Source organism: Orycteropus afer, unplaced genomic scaffold, assembly GCF_000298275.1.
Source record: "Orycteropus afer afer isolate SDZICR_OR568_19922 unplaced genomic scaffold, OryAfe1.0 scaffold00510, whole genome shotgun sequence".
Taxonomy (NCBI): domain Eukaryota; kingdom Metazoa; phylum Chordata; class Mammalia; order Tubulidentata; family Orycteropodidae; genus Orycteropus; species Orycteropus afer.
This window is the reverse complement of record NW_006922097.1, coordinates 893,182-917,049: the sequence shown is the minus strand read 5'-3', so window position 1 is coordinate 917,049 and position 23,868 is coordinate 893,182. Positions and strand designations below refer to the sequence as shown.

General features: G+C 38.7%; 1 protein-coding gene and 1 non-coding gene across 2 annotated transcripts in view; both read right to left on the bottom strand.

Moving 5' to 3' along the window:
* The window catches only part of CCDC30 (coiled-coil domain containing 30), a 218,587-nt gene that overhangs the window by 131,911 nt on the left and 62,808 nt on the right, over positions 1-23,868 (bottom strand). Inside the window, 2 exon segments of the mRNA XM_042782917.1 lie at positions 5,898-6,077; positions 10,849-11,095. Coding sequence (XP_042638851.1) covers positions 5,898-6,077; positions 10,849-11,095 — 427 coding nt within the window.
* On the bottom strand, positions 410-486 carry LOC122151516. Its single transcript, XR_006164186.1, has one exon. It is a non-coding gene; the product is annotated as a small nucleolar RNA SNORD47 (small nucleolar RNA).

Here is a 23,868-nt window from a genome sequence, read left to right as displayed (position 1 = left end):
GAGGCAGTATCACTACAGAAGTAGGATTGCCCAACCTTCCTTCCGAGGAGTGGCTGGTGGGTTTGAACCGTCAGCCTTCTGGTTAGCAGTCAAGTGCCTTAGACACTATGCTACCATCATATAAAACTAAAATAATTAGGCTAGTATTATATTTGCACAAGGATAGACAAATAGAACAATGGAACAGAAAAAAGAACTGAGAAACATACCACATACGTGCAGGGTTTTTTTTTTTTTTTTAATGTTTTACAGGAATTTATTAAAATTACTCAGAAAGGTTATTTAATCTTTTATCCAACTCTCTTTCAATGGGAAGCTACATGGTTGCTATTGTCATTACAAATCTTAGAAACAAAAACTGTTTTATTTGTGACTAAAATTTTTAGTGTCATACTTTCATTAGTAAAGTAGCCTCAAAATTAAAATGGAACAGTTTTTGAGTGATATCTTGATATTTCATTTGGTAGAATCATTATATCACTGGTCCATAGATATTTTTTATGACCTAAATGACAATGTACATCAATGAGAAGGAGGTACCATTTCCAGACAACTGGATATCCATTAAAAAGAAAAGAAAGAAAGAAAAAACAGATCCTGTGATGGTTAACATTATTGTAAACTTGGCTAGGCCATGATTATGGTTTGGCAGATATTACGTAATCAATCTTCATTTTGTGATCTGATGTAAGCAGCCGATCAGGAAAGGTGATTCTCCTTCAGGGTGTGGCTTGCACCCAATATATATGGATATTTTGGTAAAGCTCAGGCTCTCTCTCTCTACCTCGCATTCAGCCCTGCATTTGCCTCATCATCCTGTGACCTCTGGTTCTTGGGATGTGAGCCAACAGCCTGCTGCCTGACCTACAAAGTTTGGATTCCTCAGCCCTGCTACCATGTGCATCAAGAGACGCCTCCAGTCTGCTGCCTGATCCATGGATCTGGGACTTGTCAGCCTCCACAACTGCATGAGCCATTTCTTTGAAACAAATCTCTCTGCATGTATTTATATATACACTTCACTGTTCTGCCTCTCTACAGGTCCCAATCTAAGACAGACCCAAAACTCACAGTAAACACAAAAATAAATTCCAGGTGGATTGCAGAATTTGAAACCAAAAAAAAATCAAACTCACTGCCATTGATTAGATTCCTACTCATAGCGACCCCTCCTTGGGTTTCCCAGGTGGTATCTTTATGGAAGTAAATTGCCCAGTCTTCCTTCTGAGGAATGGCTAGTGGGCTTGAATAGCTAGCCTTCTGGTTAGCACTCTAAACCTATCAGAAAGCCTAGAAATTTCATTTTTCAAGAATAATCCAGTCATAAAAAAATTCAGTATGACACAGACAACTCCAATGGACAGAAGAAGAAAAAAATCTATTGGTTGTTGGAATATTTGAGGCATTAAATTGGTTTAGGTTTATGAAACCTAAACTTCTCACTGTAACAGAATACTGGGTACATGTTCTTTCATATTATATTGTCCATTTACTCCATAGGCCAAAAAACTAAAGGCTTTTTTTCCCCCATCAGTTATAGAGCCAACACTGAGCATTTTGACAGTAATATCATGTATTACTCCTCTAGTAATGATGGAAACAAGACACCATCACTAGAGTAAACACCTTCATGGCTGACAGCATGTGAACCCAGGATCACTTCTTTGGCTTTAGGTTGCGACATCTGAGCACCAAGAAGAGATCCAGTATCATGTCTCAATGTTGGTGGTTACAGAGCTGCAAGCCCATATCATTCTTTTTAATAAACTCAAGCCAGAAACAGGCCAAATGTTCATAAATCATTGTTGTTGTTGTTGTTATATGCCGTCGAGTCGGCCCCGACTCATAGTGACCCCTCCTTGGGTTTCCGAGGCAGTATCACTACGGAAACAGGATTGCCCAACCTTCCTTCCGAGGAGTGGCTGGTGGGTTTGAACCGTTAGCCTTCTGGTTAGCAGTCAAATGCCTTAGGCACTATGCTTCCAGAGCTCCCTCATTTATTTATAGGTAGTAAAACTACAAAGTAAAGAAAGGTATTGTAAAATTAGTGGCTACTGCTAAGGTAGAAAGGATTTGAGGTTATGATAGGAAAGAGGCATGAAGGAAGCTATTGTCATGCTGGTAATGTGTTATTTCTTGTTTTGGGTGGTGGTTATATAGATAGTTACTTTACAACAATTCTTCACACCAAATATTATGTTTTAAATAATTTCTGAAAGGTATGTTTCACAATAAAGTGGCTAAAAAGTAATAAATTAGTATCAGTTTCCTAGCATAAGTCTCAAAAGCATGTGGAACATTAGTCAGAGACCCAAAACTAGACCACCTCTGAGTGGATTTTAAAAAGTGAGCCCCAAGTGTGCAAAGCTGAGGTTAAAAAATAACCTCAAATTGAGGAGAGGTGTAACATGGAAGACAGCTCTATACAAGAAAGATAGAAACAGACCTGGGTTTTAATTCTGACTCGACAATTTGTTAGCTTTGCAACCTTGAACAGCTTCTTTATCTATAAAATGCTGACCCCAGGGTTGTAGGGAGGTTTGTAGGAGATCAAGTGGACAAACTGTCAGTAAAAGGTAGCTATTGTACATGATCCCTCTAAGGTGCCTGACCTAAGGGGCCAGACAAGAGGCTGATGTCTCATTACCAAAATAGCCAATAATTTATCCCACCATGAAGCAGATTTAAAATAGAACAAAAATCATCTTCTTCTTTTACCAAGCCATGGTTTCGCATCCTTGAAAGACTCTGTTAATTAATTCAACAAATATTTCTAGGGCACTAATTATGTGTTGAGGAGCTCTGGTAGCATAGTGCCTAAGGCACTTGACTGCTAACCAGAAGGCTGGCGGTTCAAACCCACCAGCCACTCCTCAGAAGGAAGGTTGGGCAATCCTACTTCTGTAGTGATACTGCCTCGGAAACCCAAGGAGGGGTCGCTGTGAGTCGGGGCCAACTCAATGGCAAATAACAACAACACAACAACAATTATGTGTTGAGGAAGACCCTCAATGAGATGGATTGACACAGTGGCTGCAACAATGGGCTCAAACACAGACATGACTCTGAGGAAGGTGTAGGATCTGGTAGTGTTTCGTTCTGTTTTAAGTAGGGTTGCTATGAGTCGTAATCTACTTGACGGCACCTAACAACAATAATCGTGTAAGGAAGGCATCATGATGTGTATAGTTCTGGTCACAGCACCTTAAGAACCATGTGGTATGACCAGAGGACATTCACAGTTGAACAGTTTGAAGGGGAAAATGAAAGGCTGCTTTATGAGAAATTATGATAAAGATTTAAGATTTAATTAAAAACTACAAAGCATTGAGGGAATTTGATTAATATTCAAAAAATAATGAAAAGTGAGGAAAAGGAAGAGGTTTATCTGAATAATCCTGGGATACCAGAGCTCCCTAGAAGGACTTCGCTTGAAGAAAAATGATCATTTGTTTTCTTCTATGTCTCCCCTGGGAGCTCTGGTGGCATAGTGCCTAAGGAATTTGACTGCTAACCAGAAGGCTCCAGTTCAAACTCACCAGCCACTCCTTGGAAGGAAGACTGGGCAATCTACTTCTGTAGAAATACTGCCTTGGAAACCCAAGGAGGGGTTGCTATGAGTCAGAATTGACTTGACAACAGTGAGTATGGTTTTTGTTTGATGTGCCACAAATGAAACTCTGTTAGCAAAATCAGGAAAAGACAGAATTTAACCCATGGACCAAAGTTTGCCACCCCATGCACTAGACTATAAACTCTCTGGGGGTAAAGACTGTGTCTATTTTACCTACCAAGACTGCTTGTCTGGCATATGATTGATGCTCAGTAAATATTTGTTGAATGTCCAATTCCATAATTTTAAATGGTTAAGCACTTGGCTACTAACCAAAACAGTTTAGTATTTGAACCCAAACAGAAGTGCCTTGGAAGATAGTCCTGGTGATCTACTTCTGAAAATCCAAAACCCTACAGAATGTAGTTCTGTCCTGAAACACATAGAGTCATAACGAGATGGAGTCAATTTGATGGCAACAGCTTTTTTAATTGGTTAGATAGGGGTTTAGAGAAGCCAGATCCCTAATTCATAGTTACAGATTTGAACTAAAATTTCAGGGAAATACTATTTCACATGGTAGTTCAGTTTGAACACTTACATGATTCACAAAGTTAAGATGAATCTGTGGGTGGCAATTTTACAAAGATTATTTAAAACATGCATGTTTGGGTAATGTCCTTCTAATTTTCTGATCCTCTCATGTTACAAACAACTGATCCTTCCATGAATAGTACCTTAATGCAGTTGATATTTGATGCAACTAATAATAATAGATATATGTATTAGGGATAAATAAATCCTACAGATGAAATGAGGGCAGGTCAACCAGGGCTTTGGCTCAAGTCATGGAAATTTAGTAAGTGCTAAAAATTTTACCTAATAATTTCAAAAGACTACGTAATTTGAAAACTTTTTATATTTACAGTTTGACAGCACATACCCTCATTCAACAGCAGAGAAACAACTAAACTTGGTATCTATTTAATGGAGAAAAGTTAAAGAAGAAAGTTAACAGATAGCTCAGTATGTTAGTAACACCCATCTACCAACTCTATCACAAAATACAAAGTGGAGGAATTTTTTATTCATTTATCTCCAGGGCCAACTGAGATCCTCTGGTGAAATGAGTTTTTGTTTATGTGCCCTTTTGCCTTGGTTCTGTAAAAAAAAATAAAGAAAAAGAAAACAGCTTGGGAGATTTTCCCTGGGCTCTGAGGATTTGTTGCCGTTGCCCTAGTCCTTTGTAGAGGTTTGTTACTTTTTCCCATGGATGCAGCCAGTCCCTGCTGGCAGAAAATGCCAGTTACTACACAAATAGTTGGAGCCATTAGAAAATAATTGGTCCATTGAAGGGATTGATGTCTACTATGCAAATAGGGTGTGTAAATCTGTCCAACTGGATTGAGCCACTTGCTTATATAAGCAGCCGTCTTACAGAGGTTGCGGGAGGAACTTCATTATCATCAAGAAGAACCTGAAGCACAGTGCATCCTTTGGAGCCAGGGTCCCTGCACTGAGAACTTCCTATACTCAGAAGACAGAGAAAGTTGTAACACTGGAGACAAGGGCAAGATTATGAGAAACAGCAGCAGCATAATCAGGAGACTGATGTGAGATGGTGGGCTCCTTGGCCTATGGATCGAAGCAGCTATAGTTGTCTTATTGACTCACAGAGCAAGACAGAGTTGAGTGCCTCTGGGCAGGAAGATTGCTGGGCAAAGTAGGGTGCCTCTAGGCACTTGTTGGTAGAGCTAAAAGAGCTGTAATACTTGTCCAAGTGGGGCAGAGGCCTAATGGAGGCCTGTCCTTAGGGGGCTGAGAGGAGGCTTGTCTTGAACGGGACATGCATAGTCAAGAGTGGGTGTGCATGACTGAGAGCAGGCCTGTCCTGAAGGGGCACGAAGGGGAGAAAGAGAGAGAGAGAGAGCACAAGCTGTGTACAGTAGAGAAGGGAGGGATGTGCTCTTCCTTTTCAGGGAGGCTTCCAAACCTTGCTTGTATGCTTCCTGACATTGATCCTGCTCCAGTTACTTCCAAGTTAATCCTGATCCCGTGTTAACTTCCCTAATAAATCATGTAACTGTGAGTGTGGTCTGTGAGTTCTATGTGGCCATTGCAACAAATCAAACCCAGCAGAGAACTAGAGAGTGCTGTCGGGAGGTGTCAGAATTAGTAAAAAGGTTGAAGAGTGGAGGTATGTCTGATCTCCACCTCACAGCAATCAGCTTTGGGCTGATCCTGATGGGGATCTGTATTCTCCCTGAAGTTAGTTAGACAAGGTCTGACACTACCACTACCACATCACAGACCCTTCAATAAAGAATGTGCCCGCTAGAATTACCTTAATGCTTTCTTCCTGAAGTAAGCTATTATGTTGCTTTAAGTCCAAATTCTTTCCTCGTTCATATCGAAGTTCCTTTTCAGCTGAGTTGCACAGATTCTGGAGCCGGTGAAAATTCTGGTGAAGCTGTTGTAGTTCCTCTTGCTGCTGGCATTTTAGTTTTTCTCCAGATGATGAATACTAAAGCAAACAGATTTTGAAAGAGAAACATGGACAATTTGAAAGAATATTAGCAAAACATGGGCTCAAACTGTCAAAACCAAAATTGTCAGAATGTGATTATTCACACGTAAATTTTCCATTTGTTTTAGTTCACTTGTACAAATCATACTTCAATGTTTATGGCTAGTTGATACATGTTCATATAATTTAATTCCTTTTATTTTAGGGTGAAAATTTGAGGAAAATTATGTGAACAAAAACAGTTAATCATCACAATCATCTTTTAAAAATTCTTCACATTCATGAAGGAGACTAAAGGCATGGACAGTTTTAGAGTAAAATATGCTTGAAATGGGAGTTCAAAGAGTCACTATATAAAGTGGGAGGAGAACTGTTACGTTGTGGAGAATTGCAGTCAATGTCATGAAACAAAATGTGTATGAACTACTGTATGGAAAATGAATTAGTTCTGTAAACTTTCACCCAAATCACAACAAAAATTAACAACAATAACAAAAAAGTCAGTATGTAAAGAAGTAGAGTTCCTATTAATTGTGTATGTTTGTATGTGAGCTAGCAAAAGTGAAGAAAATTCATCCAGAGAACTTAAGTTCCTAGCTTTCTTCATCACTCTCCTTTTACTACCTGAGGATGCTTCTCCAGTTACTACTCAACAACTACTTTCACCGAAAGGAGTAGTAATTTGGATTTTCTAAAAAAAAAAAAAAAAAAAAATTAAGCCTTGAGTTGCCATACTGAAAGATTCTATGGTTTGAAACGGACAAATACAAGCAAAGTAATCACCGGGAAAAAGTTTTTGGTTTTTAAAAAAAAAAAAAAAAAAAAAAAAGGTAGGCACACAAGGTATGTTAAGTAGATAAACAATCCAATCCTTTCCAATTAAACAGGTAAGATAATCTTAGAGTTTCCTTTGTCCTGGTCCAGCTTCCTGTCCATGACTTTCTTAGAAGCCTATATAATTATTCTAGTTCTATCTTGTTTCTGACCCTGAAGCAACAGAGAACTCTCCAAGTTTTGTCAGCTCTTCAATTCCTATCCTGGTTCAGTCAGAAGGCAAATTTAAATCCAAGTTGCTTGGCTTAGAGCTACAAATCTCTAAGATCCCTAGAGAAAATACTTTAATGGAATTATAATGTAATTATTAAGAGTCCTAGCTTTGGAATACATCTGGGTTCCAATCCTGACACTACCACTTACTAGTTGGGTGATCTTGAAAAGGTTATTTAGTCTCTTTACATTTTAGTTTCCTCATCTCAAAATAGGAATAATAATGATAACTGCTGGATGAAGAGAAGGGTAGGTAAGATAACACGTGCAAACACTTAGCACAATGCCTGGTGCATAATACTCACTCAATAACACTACCTAGGAATGTTTATGCTGCCTAACTTTATTTCAGTGGCTTTCTTCTTCTATCTGAAAACAAAAGTTCTCCTGAAGCCTAGAATTCCTTAATCTGCCACTCCAATTTATTTAATCTTTTTTTAAAAAAATACATTTTATTAAAATATAATTTATGTACAGTGAAATACACAAAACTAAAGTGACATGGATCAATGCATTTTGTTGTTGTTGTTGTTGTTCCCTCCCCTCCCCTCCTACCCCTGGTAACAAACAAAGTTTCCTTCCATATGTAAACCTTTCAATTTATTTAATCTTATACAGCAGTGTTTAACAATTAAATATTAATCAGTCTCCTATATAGCCATTTAACATACCAAAGCGGAGACATACAGAAGAAGCATCTCATTTGTACCAATAGGAAAATAAAACCAAACCGAACTCATATTTTAGCCTGTTTTGAAGAAGGAAAAAGCCAGAATGGTAATTCTTCCTGTCTACGTTTTCAGCCAAGTCACTTTGCCAAAGTTGTTGTTGTTGTTGTTGTTGTTATGTACCGTCAAGTCAGACCTGACTCATAGCGACCCCTCCTTGGGTTTCCAAGGCAGTATCACTACGGAAGTAAATTGTCCCATCTTCTTTCCGAGGAGTGGCTGGTGGGTTTGAACCTCCAGCCTTCTGGTTAGCAAGTCAAGTGCTTCAGGCACTATGCTACCAAAACTCCTTTGCCAAAGTAGAATTGTAAATTATTTCTCACAAAAGACAACCATCATAGAAACTACCAGCCAGCCAGTCTAGGGGCCAAGATAAGAGTATTTTCCCCCAATCATGTAAATTACTCCCCCTGGCAGAATATTGTTCCAGAGGCATGAAAACTCATTCAGGCTACTAGGAACCATCTAAGAGCATAAAATAAGTGATTTTTTTCTTTTGTGATTACTCAACAACTTATTAAGTAATCTATCCTCTCTGATTCCTCTCAGTTTAAGGAACTCTGGTGGTGTAGTGGTTAAGGCATTTGGCTACTAACCAACAAGCCAGTGGTTTGAACCCACCAGCTGCTCCACAGAAGAAAGATGGGGGCAATCTGCTTCTTTAAAGATTTACAGCCTTGGAAACCCAATGGGGGTCACTGTGAATCAGAACTGACTCGATGGCAGTGAATTTGTTTTGTTTTGGTTTGGTTTGGTTTGGTTTGGTTTTTGAGTACAAGTCTCAGTTTACACAACTGCAAATTAAAGGCATAAGATCAGATGATGCCTAAGACCTCTTCTATATTAGGAATTTGTAATAAACCCAAAACTGCCATCGAGTTGATTCTGACTCGTGGTGACCCTATTGGGTTTTCAAGGCTATAAATCTTTATAGTAGATTGCCTTATCTTCCTCCTGTGGAGTAGCTGGTAGGTCTAAACCACCAACCTTCTGGTTAGCAGCCAAATACCCTACCCACAAACCACCAGAGCTCCTTATGGAAATTATAATAGTAATCCTTACATATAAAGTAACTTCACATACTGGTGCCAGTGGCAATATTGCTCCTATTGTGGAAACAGAGTTAAAGACTACTGGTTTTAATCATGGATGTGGATGTAATGGGTTATTAAAATCTGAATCTGGTGCTGTTACACATGTGAAGCATCAAACCAAGTCCACTGGTTCTGACTCCATACTCATCAAACATACTTCAGATTTTGATATGTCCTTCTGAGCTCTCTGGAGGAAGAAAGTATACTATTCATATAAACATTTCCCTGTGACATTTGTACAGAAGAATAACTAACTGGCCTTCTGGTTTTACTCAATAGTCTCGTAAGTTTGGATAATGTGGTTCTATCTCTGAGACACAGGTTTATTTTAGGTGGGCTAATACCTCAAGTTTTGAGCTTGCTAACCTGAGGGCCAAAATATGAGTAAATTCACCAGGATATTCCATGATAATTCTGGGAGGGCTTTTGAGAGTCAATCTTCCAGCATTCCTCAGGAAATCAGCTTGATGTGAGGGATGTAGCTGCTTCCTTTGAATTTCTCAGTAAGTGATGGCAGCAGTTGAAATGTCAAACTCCAGAACTCTAAGAGGCTCTATGGCCCATAGGACCATTTGCCCCACCACAAAATGGCTCTTACACCCGAACTACTTGAATGCTTCTTTATTTAATAGTTTTCCACCTTTTCCTGGGTGTTGCAAAATGATTTTTAAAATAATAGGAAAGGGTAAGTTAATGAAAATTAATAAATTAGCCAGGGTGTTACTTCTTACACTTCATACTCTAAAAGTACAATGACTATTTTAAGTTCCTAAGCAAAGATTTTTATAATCTTGGTGACTACAGTATTCAGCTTCTGCTTATCCTCTCTAAATGAGTCCAATGTCCAGTAAAGGCACTGTCTAGGAGATGTTCATAATAACCTCTTTTTGGATATTTAAGGAGCTCTGATGGCATAGAGCATAAGGTATTTGACTTCTAACCAGAAGGCTGGAAGATGAAACCCATGAGCTACTCCAAAGAATGAAGATGGGGCAATTTACTTCCAAAAAGATTTATCACCTTGGAAACCCAACAGGAGTCTCTATGAGTTGGAACTGACTTGATGGCAGTGTTTTTTTTTTTTTTTTAACCTCTTATTCCTTATTGTTTTCTGAACATATCAAGTGACTCTCCTTTCTTTCAAATGTTATCTGACTCTCCTTTATGCCAGATGTTTATTTTCCTTGTCTACTGTGACTTGTCTAATTTTCAAACTATGTATCTGAATCTCTTCTCAAATCTATTGGACTCTTTTTACTGTTACTCTTCTTTTTTTATTTTTCTAAAAAAAATAAATACATAAACATTTTAAAATTTATTTTCTAAATAAAGTGTATCACTTTTGAAACATATATTATCAGCCTTTTGAAGTATTTACTTAATAGTATAAAGGCCTCCCTTCTCTGTCGATCTCAAAATAACTTCTAGAATGGAGTGTGTAGGGAGATCTCAGGTAGTATATGAATGAACTGATGTAGAAGACCTTATCCCTTCATTTCTTCTGCAGGTAGATCTCTACCAAAATCAATAGCTATACTTAAAACCATTTAAAGCCTGAGATCTTTCTCCCACTAAAACAAAGTGTTTTGTACATGTAAACTACATACCAGGAATAGACAATTGGCACACATGCTGTGTTTCCTATTCCACCCACCCATGGTGAACACTGACAATCATAACATTTTCCCCTGCTGAGCCTAGATGGAGCCTAAGAACACTTTATCATAAAGTATGTCAGCTTATGGGCTTAGTTCAGGTTTTAGTTCCCATTTTGTTACTCTCCAAGCCATGCTTACTGTATTCAACAAATGTAATTAATGATAATATAAAAAGTATACTTATATCCACAGCTGATTACATGAAATGGACCCAGGCAGAGCTAATGTTTATGGCACCTACCTTGATACTACTGTCATCTGAATTATCCCCAGAGGTCTGAGACTGGAGGAGGCTCTCATCTATATGGCTCAGCTCCTGTCTAAGGTTCACAACTTCCTCAGGCTTTATGGTGACCTGCTGCTGTCCTTCATCTTTCATATCTTGATTCAGTTGTGAATACTCCTCCTTCTGCCCTTCTGTTGGAATAGTGCCCCCCTTTACTGACTCCTCTGGAATTTCCTCCTGCTTATTTTCTCCTAATTTGGGACTTGGTACAAACATAACAACAAAAAAGACTATCAAAAGGCTCATTATAGTAGCAGTTCATGGAGAAAAAAGCTACAAGTCAAGAACATACTACAAGTGAGATTTTCAACTTGAATTCTATAGCAGAGCAGTCACGTTATTCTTACAAGTGAAAAAATGAATTATTCACCAGTGTTGAGAAGAAGGGAGAAAGGGGGAGTTTTTTCTTGGGGGGTGGGGGTGGGCTACTGAATTAACTTTAATGGTGGTGGAATTAGGAAAAAGAAAGAGATAAAAGTTGTACAACATAAAGAGTGCAATCAATGTCACTGAATTTTGTGTGTAGAAACTACTGAATTGGTGAATGTTTGTTGTGTATATCTGTGCAAAATAAAAATGAATGAGTCACATTTTTTATTTTCATTCTGAAATATGACCTGTCATAGATTTTTGTCTACACACAACTAACTAATTTAAATGATTTTCACTTTTTCAACTTTTAGTTATGGCATTGGGCAGATACAACATTAAAAGATAGCAAAATATTCACTCAGTAAGCACCAGGAATTTTGGCAGGCACAAGGATTACTGCAAGGAGCCTTGATGGTTAAGTGCTTGGCTATTGACCAAAAGGTCAGGATTCAGACCCACCAGCTGCTCCAAGGGAGAAAAGACCAGATGATCTGTTTCCATAAAGATTACAGTTTAGAAAATGCTACTGGGAAGTTCTACTCTGTCCTATAGGGTCACCATGAATTAGAATTGACATGAGGGCACACAACAACAAAACTAATAGGGCTACTACAACAGGACATAATCCCAGTCCCAAGGAGTTTAGAGTTTGGTGGGAAATAAAGATTAGTAAATAAGTAGTTACATCAAACTAGTGGTAAGTAATCTGAGGCCTGATGGATGAGTAGGAATGAACTAGGTAAATGTATAGTGTGTGTATACTTGTGTGTGTGTGTGTGTGTGTGTGTATGCTGAGGCAGGGCTCTGGTATAGAAGAGAGAAGGTAAAAAGAAAGGTGTACCAGGATGAAAGAATAAATAACATTTAGAAAAGGCTAAAGGCAAAAGAGAGAATGTACTTTTGAAAGATCATTTGGATTCTGTATGGCAAGGACATGAGAGAGAGTGTTGTAATGTAATTTATTACATGTAATCCATGTAATAAATAACAGTGACTAGAACTAGAATAGTGGGGATAGAAAGAAGTAGTATGTTCTGGAGATATCTGGAAGGTAAAATTGGTAAGATTTGTCATTTGCTGCACATGGTCAATAAGGAAAAAGAAGGAATTAAGGATTTAATTCATGGATTTCTGACTGGGGCAAATAGGCAAGTGGACAGTAGACCATCACTAAGATGGGGGAATGTGGATGTAGAATGAAGACATCATTTTATTTTCAAGTGGCATAGTCCCTAAGGCATCTTACTGCTAACCATTCAGAAGGCCACTTCTCAGAAGGAAGATTGGGCAATCAATTTCCATAGAGATAATGCCTTGGAAACCTAAGAAGGGGTTGCTATGAGTCAGATCCAACTTGACAGCACATAACAATAACAACCTTAAATGCTAGCCAGATAAGAGACACATATTGATCTGGGTGAAGAGAAAGGCAAAATACCAAAAGCACAATAACACTAAAGAAAAGGAAGACATGGAAAGGTACACAAGAAGTACAGACAACAAAGGCCAATACTATTACATACACAATACTGCATTATCAGTAATAACAAACATTAATCTATCGGTGGACAGATAGGTAGATAGTCAAGATGAACAGGTACAGGTAGGTGAAAGGGAATATATCCTTGACCATCTATAGGTTTGGGAAACCATATTTCTACAGATGTATTTGTATGCACTATAAAATGTCCATATATATAACCAGGCAAAAAGGGGCAAAGTTATGCTAACTTAGCCACAACCAAACACCTTGAGGGAGTGAGTCACTATGCCTACAGTCTCAGGACCATGGTCAAGGGGAACATCACACTCAACTGGCACAACATAATATACAGAAATATTGTTCCATATCCTACATCCTTTGGTTAGTAGCAACTGCAGTCTTAAAAGCTTTCGAGTGGTCAACTAAGATGCAACAACTGGTCTCTCCTTGTCTGGATTAAAGAAGAATGAATAGAGGTATACTCTAGACCAAGGATAGACTCACCTGAGGCTTATCTTGTACAGACACCAGTGATACAAAATACCTGCAGTCTTTACAGAAACAATAGAAGACAGACACAGAGTAATCTCTCACAGACATCCCAACACTATGGGAGAGAGATTCAATAAAGCTACTACATCAGGACCATAGTACTGGGGTACACCAGACTCAATCGGCACAACAAAATACATAATAGCATTGCTCCACATCCTACATTGGTGAGTAGTGACTGGGGTCTTAAAAGCTTTCAAGCAACCATCTAGGATACAGCTAATGGTCTCCTAGCATCAGAAATAAAGAAGAACACACACACAGACACACACACATACAAAAAAGGACATTTAGAAGCAATCAGCTCTAGGATACAATGGCCCTCGAGACCAGAAGAACTGGATGGTACCCAGCTACCAATGCCAACCACTCAGGAAAGGATCAAATCTAGAGATCCTGAATAGAGTGGGAGGGAAAACGTGGAACAAAATCCAAAAACTCAATAATGACCAGAATTACTGGTCAGATGAAGTCTGGTGAGAATCCCAATACTATGGCCCTGAAATACATTTGACGCCTGGAATAAAACTCACCCCCAGGGGCGGTCTCTCAGCCCAATAGGTAACAAGATGTACATGCAGACCACTCAACCCAGGATGCCGCACCCACACACCCAACAGTAATACATCCCTTAAAGCAATAGACATGGGACACCAAAGGACCAACATTCAAACTAAGGAAATGCAGGACAAACAGGAGTGCACAATTATGAGGGACACAGGGGGAGGGTTGCAGGGTAGGGAGAGAAGGAGACTGGGTTAGGGTTGGACATGGCAAATGGGGAATGAAACTAAATGCACGTGTGACTTTGAATGTAAAACAAGCTCTTAAAATAAAAAAATTTTTTTAAAAAGACTTAGCAGAACTCTAAAAAAAAAAAAGAAGAGTGGAGAAAATCAAAGACACATGGAAACAATTAGTCCAAGGGACTAGTGGACCATAGGAACCTCAGCCTACATGATCCTGGGACCAGAAGAACTAGATAGTGCCTGGCTACCACTGCAAACCACTTGGAAAGGGATCAAAATAGGAGATCGTAGATAGAGTGGGAAAAAAATGTGGAAAAAAACTCAAAATCATAAAAAAAAAAGTCCAGGCTTACTGGCTAACAGAGATTGGTAAAACCCCTGGGACTTATGGCTCCTTGTAATCCTTTGGTGCTGGAATTGAACTCACTCTGGTGGCTTAACTTTCAGCTACACAATAAACAGGCATGCAAGGTGAACAATTACACCAGGTAGGTATGCTCCTTAGAATAATCAACCATGGGAGATCACAATGGAAGTATCTGCACAGGGAGATAGCTCAGAAGGCAAGAATACATAGGAATGAAGGACACAGGGAAAAGGTAACCACAAGAACAAAGTGGAAAGAGAGCTGTTACATTGTGGGATTGAAATCAATGTCACAAAACAAAATGTGCATGAACTTCTTTAAAAAAAAAAAAAAAAAACTTTAGGTACCTTGGAGTCTAGCACAGTATACTTCATAAATTATACTCATGTTCAAATCCTTCAAGAAGACAATTTGACAATACAGATCAAGAGCCATAGAAGATGTTCACACCTTTTGATTGAATAACTGCATACAAATGAATTTACTACAATAAAATAATACATAAGAAAAAGCTGACTGTTCAGTAATTTTCATAACTATAAAAAGAAAATCTGCCATCAAGTCGATTCCTACTCATAGCGACCTCTCCATGGGTTTCCAAGGCGGTATCTCTACAGAAGTAGATTGCCCAGTCTTCCTTCCGAGGAGTGGCTGGTAGCTTTGAACTGCCGGCCTTCTGGTTAGCAGTCAAATGCCTCAGGCACTATGCTACCAAAGCTCCCTTTCATAACTGTATTATTCAAAAAACTAACTGAAGACAGAAATAGCTAAGAGAATTCAAGATAAATTAACTTGAAAGTGATAAAGACTGTTCATCAACATGCAAAAATATTTTCAAACTAAGTAAAATGGTAATGCACAAAATATATACATATGAACATTATGGGAAAATGTACATATAGAAAAAACTGAAACAAAACAGGGAGAAATATACTATGTCTAGAAAAGTATTTTTCCTTTAAAATTTCTCTAACATCATATGAAAAGAATTAAACACATCATTTTGAACTCTGTAGTTTTTTAAGATAATATAGTGAAATGATGCAAAAGAGTATGTGACAAAGAATGTTGTTGTTAGTGCCACCGAGTAGTGCCTGACTCACAGTGACCCTATGCACAACAGAACAAACCACCACCCGATCCTGTGCCAGGATGATCCTTGCTATACTTGAGCCCATCGTTGCAGGCACTGTGTCAATCCATCTCGTTGAGGGCCTTCCCCTCTTTCGTCGACCCTCCACCTTACCAATCATGACATCCTTCTCCAGGGAATGGTCTCTTCTGATAACATGACCAAAACAGGTGAGACGAAGTCTGGCCATTCTCATTTCCAAGGAGCATTCTGCCTGCACTTCTTCCAGGACAAATTTGTTTGTTCTTCTGGCAGTCCATGATGTTTTCAGTATTCTTGGCCAACACCACAATTCAAAAGCCACAACTCTTCTTTGGTCTTCCTTATTCATTGTCCAGCTTTCACGTGCTTATGAGGTGACTGAAAATACCATCACTTGGGTTAGGCGCCTTAGTCTTCAAAGCAACATCTTCACTCCTCAACACTTTAAAGAGGTCTTTTGCAGCAGATTTGCCCAGTGCAATATGATGTCTGATTTCTTGATTGCTGCTTCCATGGGTGTTGATTGTGGTTCCAAGTAAAATAAAATCCCTGACAATTTCAATCTTTTCTCCATTTATTTTGATGTTTCTTATTGGTCCAGTTGTGAGGATTGTTGTTGTCTTTACATTGAGGTATAATCCTTACTGAAGACTAGTCTTTGATCTTCATCAGTAAGTGCTTCAAGCCATCTGCACTTTCAGCAAGCAAGGCTGTGTCATCTGCATATCACAGGATGCTAATAAGTCTTCCTCCAATCCTGATGCTGCCTTCTTCTTCATATAGTCCAGCTTCTCAGTTTATTTGCTCAGCATACAGGTTAAATAAGTATGGTGAAAGGATACAACCCTGACACACATCTTTCTGATTTTAAACCATGCAGTATCCGCTTGTTTTGCTCAAACAACAGCCTCTTGGTCTATGTACAGGTTCCTCATGAGCATAATTAAGTGTTCTGGAATTCTCATTCTTCACAATGTTAACCATAATTTGGTATGATCCACACAGTCGAATGGTTTTGCATAGTCAGTAAAACACAAGTAAACATCTTTCTGGTATTCTTTGCTTTCAGCCAAGATCCACCTGACATCAGCAATGATACCTCCCATTCCATGTCCTCTTCTGAATCCAGCTTGAATTTCTGGAAGTTCTCTGTCAGCATACTGCTGCAACCATTTTTAAATTATCTTCTGCAACATTTTACTTGCATGTCATATTAATGATATTATTCAATAATTTTCACATTCTGTTGGACCACTTTTCTTTGGAATGGGCACAAATATCGATCTCTTCCAGTCAGCCAGGTAGTTGTCTTCCAAATTTCTTGGCATAAATGAGTAAGCACCTCCAGCACTACAACCATTTGTTAAAATATCTCAATGGATATTTTGTCAGTTCCTGGAGCCTTGTTTTTTATCAATTCCTTCAGAACACCTTGGACTTCTTCCTGCAATACCATTGGTTCTTGATCATATGCTACTTCCTAACACAGTTGAACATTGATGAATTCTTTTTGGTATAGTGACTCTGTGTATTCTTTCTATCTTCTTTTGATGCTTCCTGCTTCATTCAATATTTTGCCCATAGAATCCTTCAATATTGCAACTCAAGACTTGAATATTTTCCTCTTTTTTTTTTTTAGCTTGAGAAATGCCAAGCATGTTCTTCCCTTTTGGTTTTCACACTCCAGGTCTTTGCACATTTCACTCTAATAATTTACTTTGTCTTCTCAAGCTGCCCTTTGAAATCATCTGTTCAGCTCTTTTATTTTCATTTCTTCCATTTGATTTAGCTACTCTCTGTTCAAAAGCAAGTTTCAAAGTCTCTTCTAACATCCATTTTGGTCTTTTCTTCCTTTCCTGTCTACTTAATGACTGTTTGCTTTCTTCATGTATGCTATTCTTGATGTCATGGTCTTCGGTCACTCTTGTTCAAGGCACCAAATCTATTCTTCAGTTGGTCTCTAAATTCAGATGGGATATCAAGGTCATATTTTGGCTCTTATGGACTTGTTATGGGAGCTCTGGTGGCATAGTGCCTAAGGCATTTGACTGCTAACCAGAAGGCTGGCAGTTCAAACCCACCAGCCACTCCTCGGAAGGAAGATTGGGTGATCTACTTCCATAGTGATACCACCTTGGAAACCCAAGGAGGGGTTGCTATGAGTCAGATTTGACTTGATGGCATGATTTTTTGAGTGAGGACTTGTTATAATTTTCTTTAGCTTCACATTGAACTTGTATATGTGCATCTGAGTGTGTTCCACAGTCAACTCTCGGCCTTGTTCTGACTGAAGATAATCAGTTCCTGTACTGCCTCTTTCCACAGATGTATTCTATCTGATTCCCATGTATTTCATCTGGCAAGGTTCATGTGTATAGCTGCCATTTATGGCATCTGCAATGAGTAAGTCATTGGTTTTGCAAAATGCTATCAGGAAATCTCTGGCATCATTTCTATCACCAACACCATATATTCCAACTACCAATGATTCTTGGAAAGTTGTTTCCAACTTTTGATTATTACTGGTGATTATCACCAGTAATAATCAATATATCTTGATTGCATGTTGGTCAATTTTAAACTGCAGAAGTTGGTAAAAATTTGGACTTCTTCATTTTTGCCTTTAGTAGTTGGTGTGTAAATTTGAGTAATAGTAGTATTAACTGGCCTTTCTTGTAGATGTATGGATATTATCCTATTACTGACAGCACTGTACTTCAGGATAGATCTTGAAACATTCTTTGTGATGATTAATATGATGTCATTCCTCTTTAATTTGTCATTCCTGGCATAGTAGACCATATAACTGTTTAATTCAAAATGGCCAATTCCAGTCCATTTCAGCTCACTAATGCCTAGGATATAGATCTTTATGCATTCTGTTTCATTTTTGACAACTTCCAATTTTCCTAGATTCATGCTTTATATATTCCATGTTCTGATTATTAACGGATGTTTGTAGCTGTTCCTCCTCATTTTGAGTCATGACCCACCAGCTAATGAAGGTCCCAAAAGCTTTACCCCAACTATGTTATTAGGGTCAACACTATTTTGAGGAGACAGTTCTTCCCCATTTGTATTTTTGAGTGCCTACCAACAAGAGGGGCTAATCTTCTGGCATTATATCAGACAATGTATCACAGCTCTTCATAAAGTTTTCCAGTAACATATCAAACCATGTTTCACTGCTATTCATAAGGTTTTCACTGGCCAATTTTTTTCAGAAATGTATGGCACTGCCCTTCTTCCCAGTCTGTCTTAGTCTGGAAGCTCTGCTGAAATCTCTCCACCATGGGTGACACTGCTGGTATTTGAAATACCAGTGGCACAGCCTCCAATCTCTCAGCAATATGTAAGCCACCACAGTATGACAAATTGACAGATGAACGATGGCAAATCAGTATAATAGAAATGTTTGACATCATCAGCCTTAAAAAAAAAAAAACACTTCAAATTGATTCTGACTCATAGCAACCGCCACTGGTTTTCCAAGGTAGTAAATCTTCACGGAAGTAGGTGGCTCCATCTTCCCTCTGCACAGCTTCTGGTGAGTTTGGACCACCAAACTTCTAGTTAGCAGTCAAAAGCCTTAGGCACTGTGCCACCAGAGCTCCTCTCATTAGCCTTTAGAGAAATGTAATTTAAAACCACAATAAGATTCCACTTCATACCTATCAGAATGTCTAAAATTAAAAAGTGACCAGACCAAATCCTGGTGAGGATACAAAGAAGCCAGATGACTCACACATTGCTAGCAGGAATGTAAAATGGTACAGCCACTCTGGAAATAGTTGGCAATTTCATGAAAAAAAAAAAAAAAGTAAACATGAAACTATATGACCCAGCAATAGCACTCCTGGATATTTATCCCAGAGAAGTGAAAACTTACGTGCACATAGAAACATGCACAGAAATGTTTTTATCAGCTTTATTCATAATAGGCAAAAATCAGAAACAACACAGATATCCTTCAGTGGGTGATTGGTCAAAGGAACTATGGGACATCCATGCCACAGAACATTACTCAGCAATAAAAAGGATCAAACCATTAATACAAGCAACAATCTGGATAACTTTCCAGAAATTTATGATGAGCGAAAAACCAAACCACCAAAGGTTACATACTATGTTGTTGTTGTTGTTATGTGCTGTCGAGTCGGCCCCGACTCATAGCGACCCCTCCCTGGGTTTCTGAGGCAGTATCAGTACGGAAGTAGGATTGCCCAACCTTCCTTCCGAGGAGTGGCTAGTGGGTTTGAACCGCCAGCTGTCTGGTTAGCAGGCAAATGTCTTAGCCACTATGCTACCAGAGCTATGTGATTCCATTAATACAACATTCTTGAAATGACAAAATTATAGAAATGGAGAGCAGGCTAGTGGTTGCCAGGGGCTAACGAAAGGGTAGGCTAGAAGCGAAGATGATGTGGCTATAAAAGGACAACATGAGGGATCCTTATGGTGACAGAAATGTTCTATATCTTGACTGAATCAATGTCAATATCCTACTTGTGATACTGTACTATAGTTTTCCGAGATGTTGACATTAGGGGAAACCAAGTAAAATATACACGGGTTCTCTCTGTATTATATCTTACAATTCCATGTGAATCTACAATTATCTCAAAAGAAAAAGTTTACTTTAAAAAGTAAAAATTATGAACTAGTTATTTAAGTTTAATATCTATGATGAAGGAGCTCTGGTAGCATAGTGCCTAAGGCACTTGACTGCTCACCAGAAGGCTGGCGGTTCAAACCCACCAGCCACTCCTCGGAAGGAAGGTTGGGCAATCCTACTTCCGTAGTGATACTGCCTCGGAAACCCAAGGAGGGGTCGCTATGTCGGGGCTGACTCGACGGCAAAAACAACAACAACAACAACAACAAATCTATGATGATGCTTCATTTGTTATATTTAGAAGGATGAATCAATGTTTAAAGGGTAACCTTAGCAAGATCAATTTAATTTCCTTCTCTAACTATGTAGTCATTAAACAGACATGGAAGAACACTAGCTTTCACTACATTTCTACAGTTTAAAGATAAGTTATAGATGGTTCTTTTCTTAGGTGGGTCTACGAGAGAGTCTATAAAGCCATTCAGGGCATGGCAGTCAATGACTCCATCGACTTGGAGGAAATGATATACTGTGTTCTCCAGGGGCCAATCCTGGCTGATGTCATTTTACATCTGTGTCAATGGTCTGGATAACTGACTGGGCTCACATTACTTAGTTAAATAATGAGAACTACCAATATCTTGGAATATGGTAATTTAAAGTGATCTTGATACATCAGGAGAAGGATCTATTAAAATAAATACACAAAAAATAATCAGGTTTTAGCTTTCAAAACATACAAGAGATAATATGTACATGTAGAAACCAAAGACAAACTGAACAGATTTTAGAAATACATATTATATAGGATAAAAAGTTATATGAGCAAAAATGGAGTAAAAAATGACAAGTCAAAAATGAATGTGTCCTATAGTCAACACACCTGCATCGCAAGGACTATAAAACCCACCATGACTCTAAAATTTCTTTCTAAGGTAGTTCTTAATCTTTATTTGAAAGGATTCATTACTAGTTCTGATTATAATATTTTGTAATTTGAATTCTCACCAGCTTTCAGCTGGCAGGAAGTGCATAGGAAACACCTCATGTCCTCCTCTGTTTCTAGGCAGACTTGAACATGTACAGAAATTCAAGAAAGAATGTGTAACACAGCAGAAGCCTAGGGATCTAGTCCTGGATTTTCCAATAATTATTTATGTAACCTTTGGCAAGACATAATCTTTCAGAGTCTCAGTCCCTTCATTTTTAAAGTGGCCTTGCCTTATTCATAAAATTGGGATCTTCTGCGGTAAAATGTGAAAGCATTTTTGAAAACCTACAGGTACAAGGTAACTTTAAAATGAACTAAAGTCTAGTATAACAGAAGAATAAGGGTGGCTTACAATACAACTCTGTTCACAGAGAGGAAGGGAAAGAAAAGATTAATTCATTCATTCATCAAATATTTACTGAATATCAAAAATATGCCAATCACTGCTGTATATGCTAAGGATTCAATGGTGACAAGACAGCCAAGGTACATGGTTTCATAGAGAACACATCCAGAAAAGGAACAGGAAGACAAACAACAAAAAAGTAAACAAGATGATTATGATTGTGATAAGTAAAAAGGTGACATGGTAAAGAGTATATGGACAGCAGGAGTTAGGATTTCTCTAGACATGTTGGTTAGGGATTACTTCTAAGAATTGGCCACAAGAAAAACCGGGGGAGGAATATTCTGGGAAGGGGGAGCTTTTCAGTGCAAAGGTCTTAAAGCGGGGAAAGTGCTTTAAGGCTTGGAAGATCTGAAAGGCAGCATGATGAGCAATGAGAACAATGGCACAATGATAAAATTGAAAAGGGAGGTAAAGACCAAGTCATGGAGGGCTTCAAAGGTCAGGAAAGCACTTAAATTTTATTTTCACTGCAATAAGAAATCATTGAGAGGTTTTAAGAGAGGGAGTAATATTCAATTTGCATTTTCAAAAGACCACTCTGGCTGCTCCCTAGAGAATGGGTTGTGAGGGAGGTATGGAAGCAAGTTGTGAGGGAAGTTAATTAGGAAGATGTCGTAATGTCCCTGGTAATTGATAGCAGTGTCTTGGAGTAAAGTAGTAGAAGTGGAGAAGTGAACAGATTCAAAATTTAAATTTTGATGATAGAACTGATAAGACTTGTTGATGGATTAGATGTGGGAGAATCAAGGATGACTCATAGATTTGGACTTGAATGACTGTGTGAATAGAAGGGCTATTTACTGAATGGGTTGTACTGGGAAAGTGTGAAGAAGAAAAATATACAGGTACTCTATGCAGTGAATAGAAACTCACTTTCAAGTTAAACTGGAAATTCAAGTCAACTTAAATGTCTATCAAATAATTCTTGATAAAGGTAGTAAGGATTCAGTGAGATACGGTGAATGAGAGTGTGTTAGAAGAAATAAAGTTTATTAAGGCCAAGGGAAACTACCAGCTGTTCTGACTCAAACTTCCTAATAAATCAAGCACAGGCCCAAATCTGAGGACTCTGTGTATTCTGGACTCAACTTTGGGTTCAGTTGCAAGTACACAGTCGGAGAGGGGGCAATTTAATTCATTCAGACGCTTTTTGCATACCTACCCTGTGTCGGGTATTGTTCCAGACTCTGAAGACAACAGTCCAGAATAAAACAGACTGAGCTTCATTCTTTCTCCCATTTCATCCTCTATGTTATGCATATGGAGACACTGAGCCCTAAGCAATTTTCCAGCACCCTAAAGCAAACTTTCCCAGAACTGAATTAGATCTAAAGTGTTATATAGCACCATCCCATCCTTGGGATATTTATGAATGTATCCTCTTCAAAGCAGATAAAGTAGTAACTTTTCCTGACTCAGAGTTAGGAGACTTGGGTCCTCATCTCAGTCAGTCCCCCTGATAATTTGTTATATTTGTGATTATGAGTTAATCATTTCATTTCTCTTGGTCTCAGAAACTTCGTCTGTAAAGAGAGAAGACTTTCTAAATATCAGCTGATTTCAAACTTATTTTAGCTAAGGACCCTTCCTTGAAATAAAATCTTACACAGAGCCCCATATATAAAACATACTAAATGGAAATGCATGGGGGATGGGGAGTTCACACCACTCCCACTGATCAGTCTTTTCTCACCTCCTACGCAATTTCTGAGTTCACTCTGCAGAATTTCTAGTTTCAGACAGTAGAAGTTTGAAAACTACTGCATTAGAAGATCCTTCCAGGTCCCTCTTATTCTAAGATCTCATTACTCTATAAGCAAAGCAATAGAAAAACAAGACATAGTCCATTGCCTTAAAGGAGGTTAAAATCTAGTGGAAGAGATGTACTACAAGAATCAATCAATTTGGAGTTCTGGCAAGATGGCGGACTAGGCAGAGGACTACACAGACCCTCTTCAACAAAGAAAAGGGAAACCAATTAACACAGACACAGAAGATAATCTTGGACCCCTGAGTCTTGAAGGGAAGGATACAGAAGTGGACTAAACCCCAACTAGCAGAAGAATTTGCGGGAAAACACCAAAAAAGGAGACACACGGAGCTGCAGTCTGGCAGTGACCTGAGTGACCCTGATGACACAGACGGCTTGGAGATTCCCGAGTGGTGCAAACTCAAGGACACTCGGGGCCTGCAAGACTGAAAAGGTATGACATTCTTCTTGTTACTACACCCTACACCCGCTTGGTGAATGGAGGTGTGGCCATACCCACTCCCACCTACCTTCTGGGCCCACAGGAACTCCATCACAGTCTGTGTGCTCAGA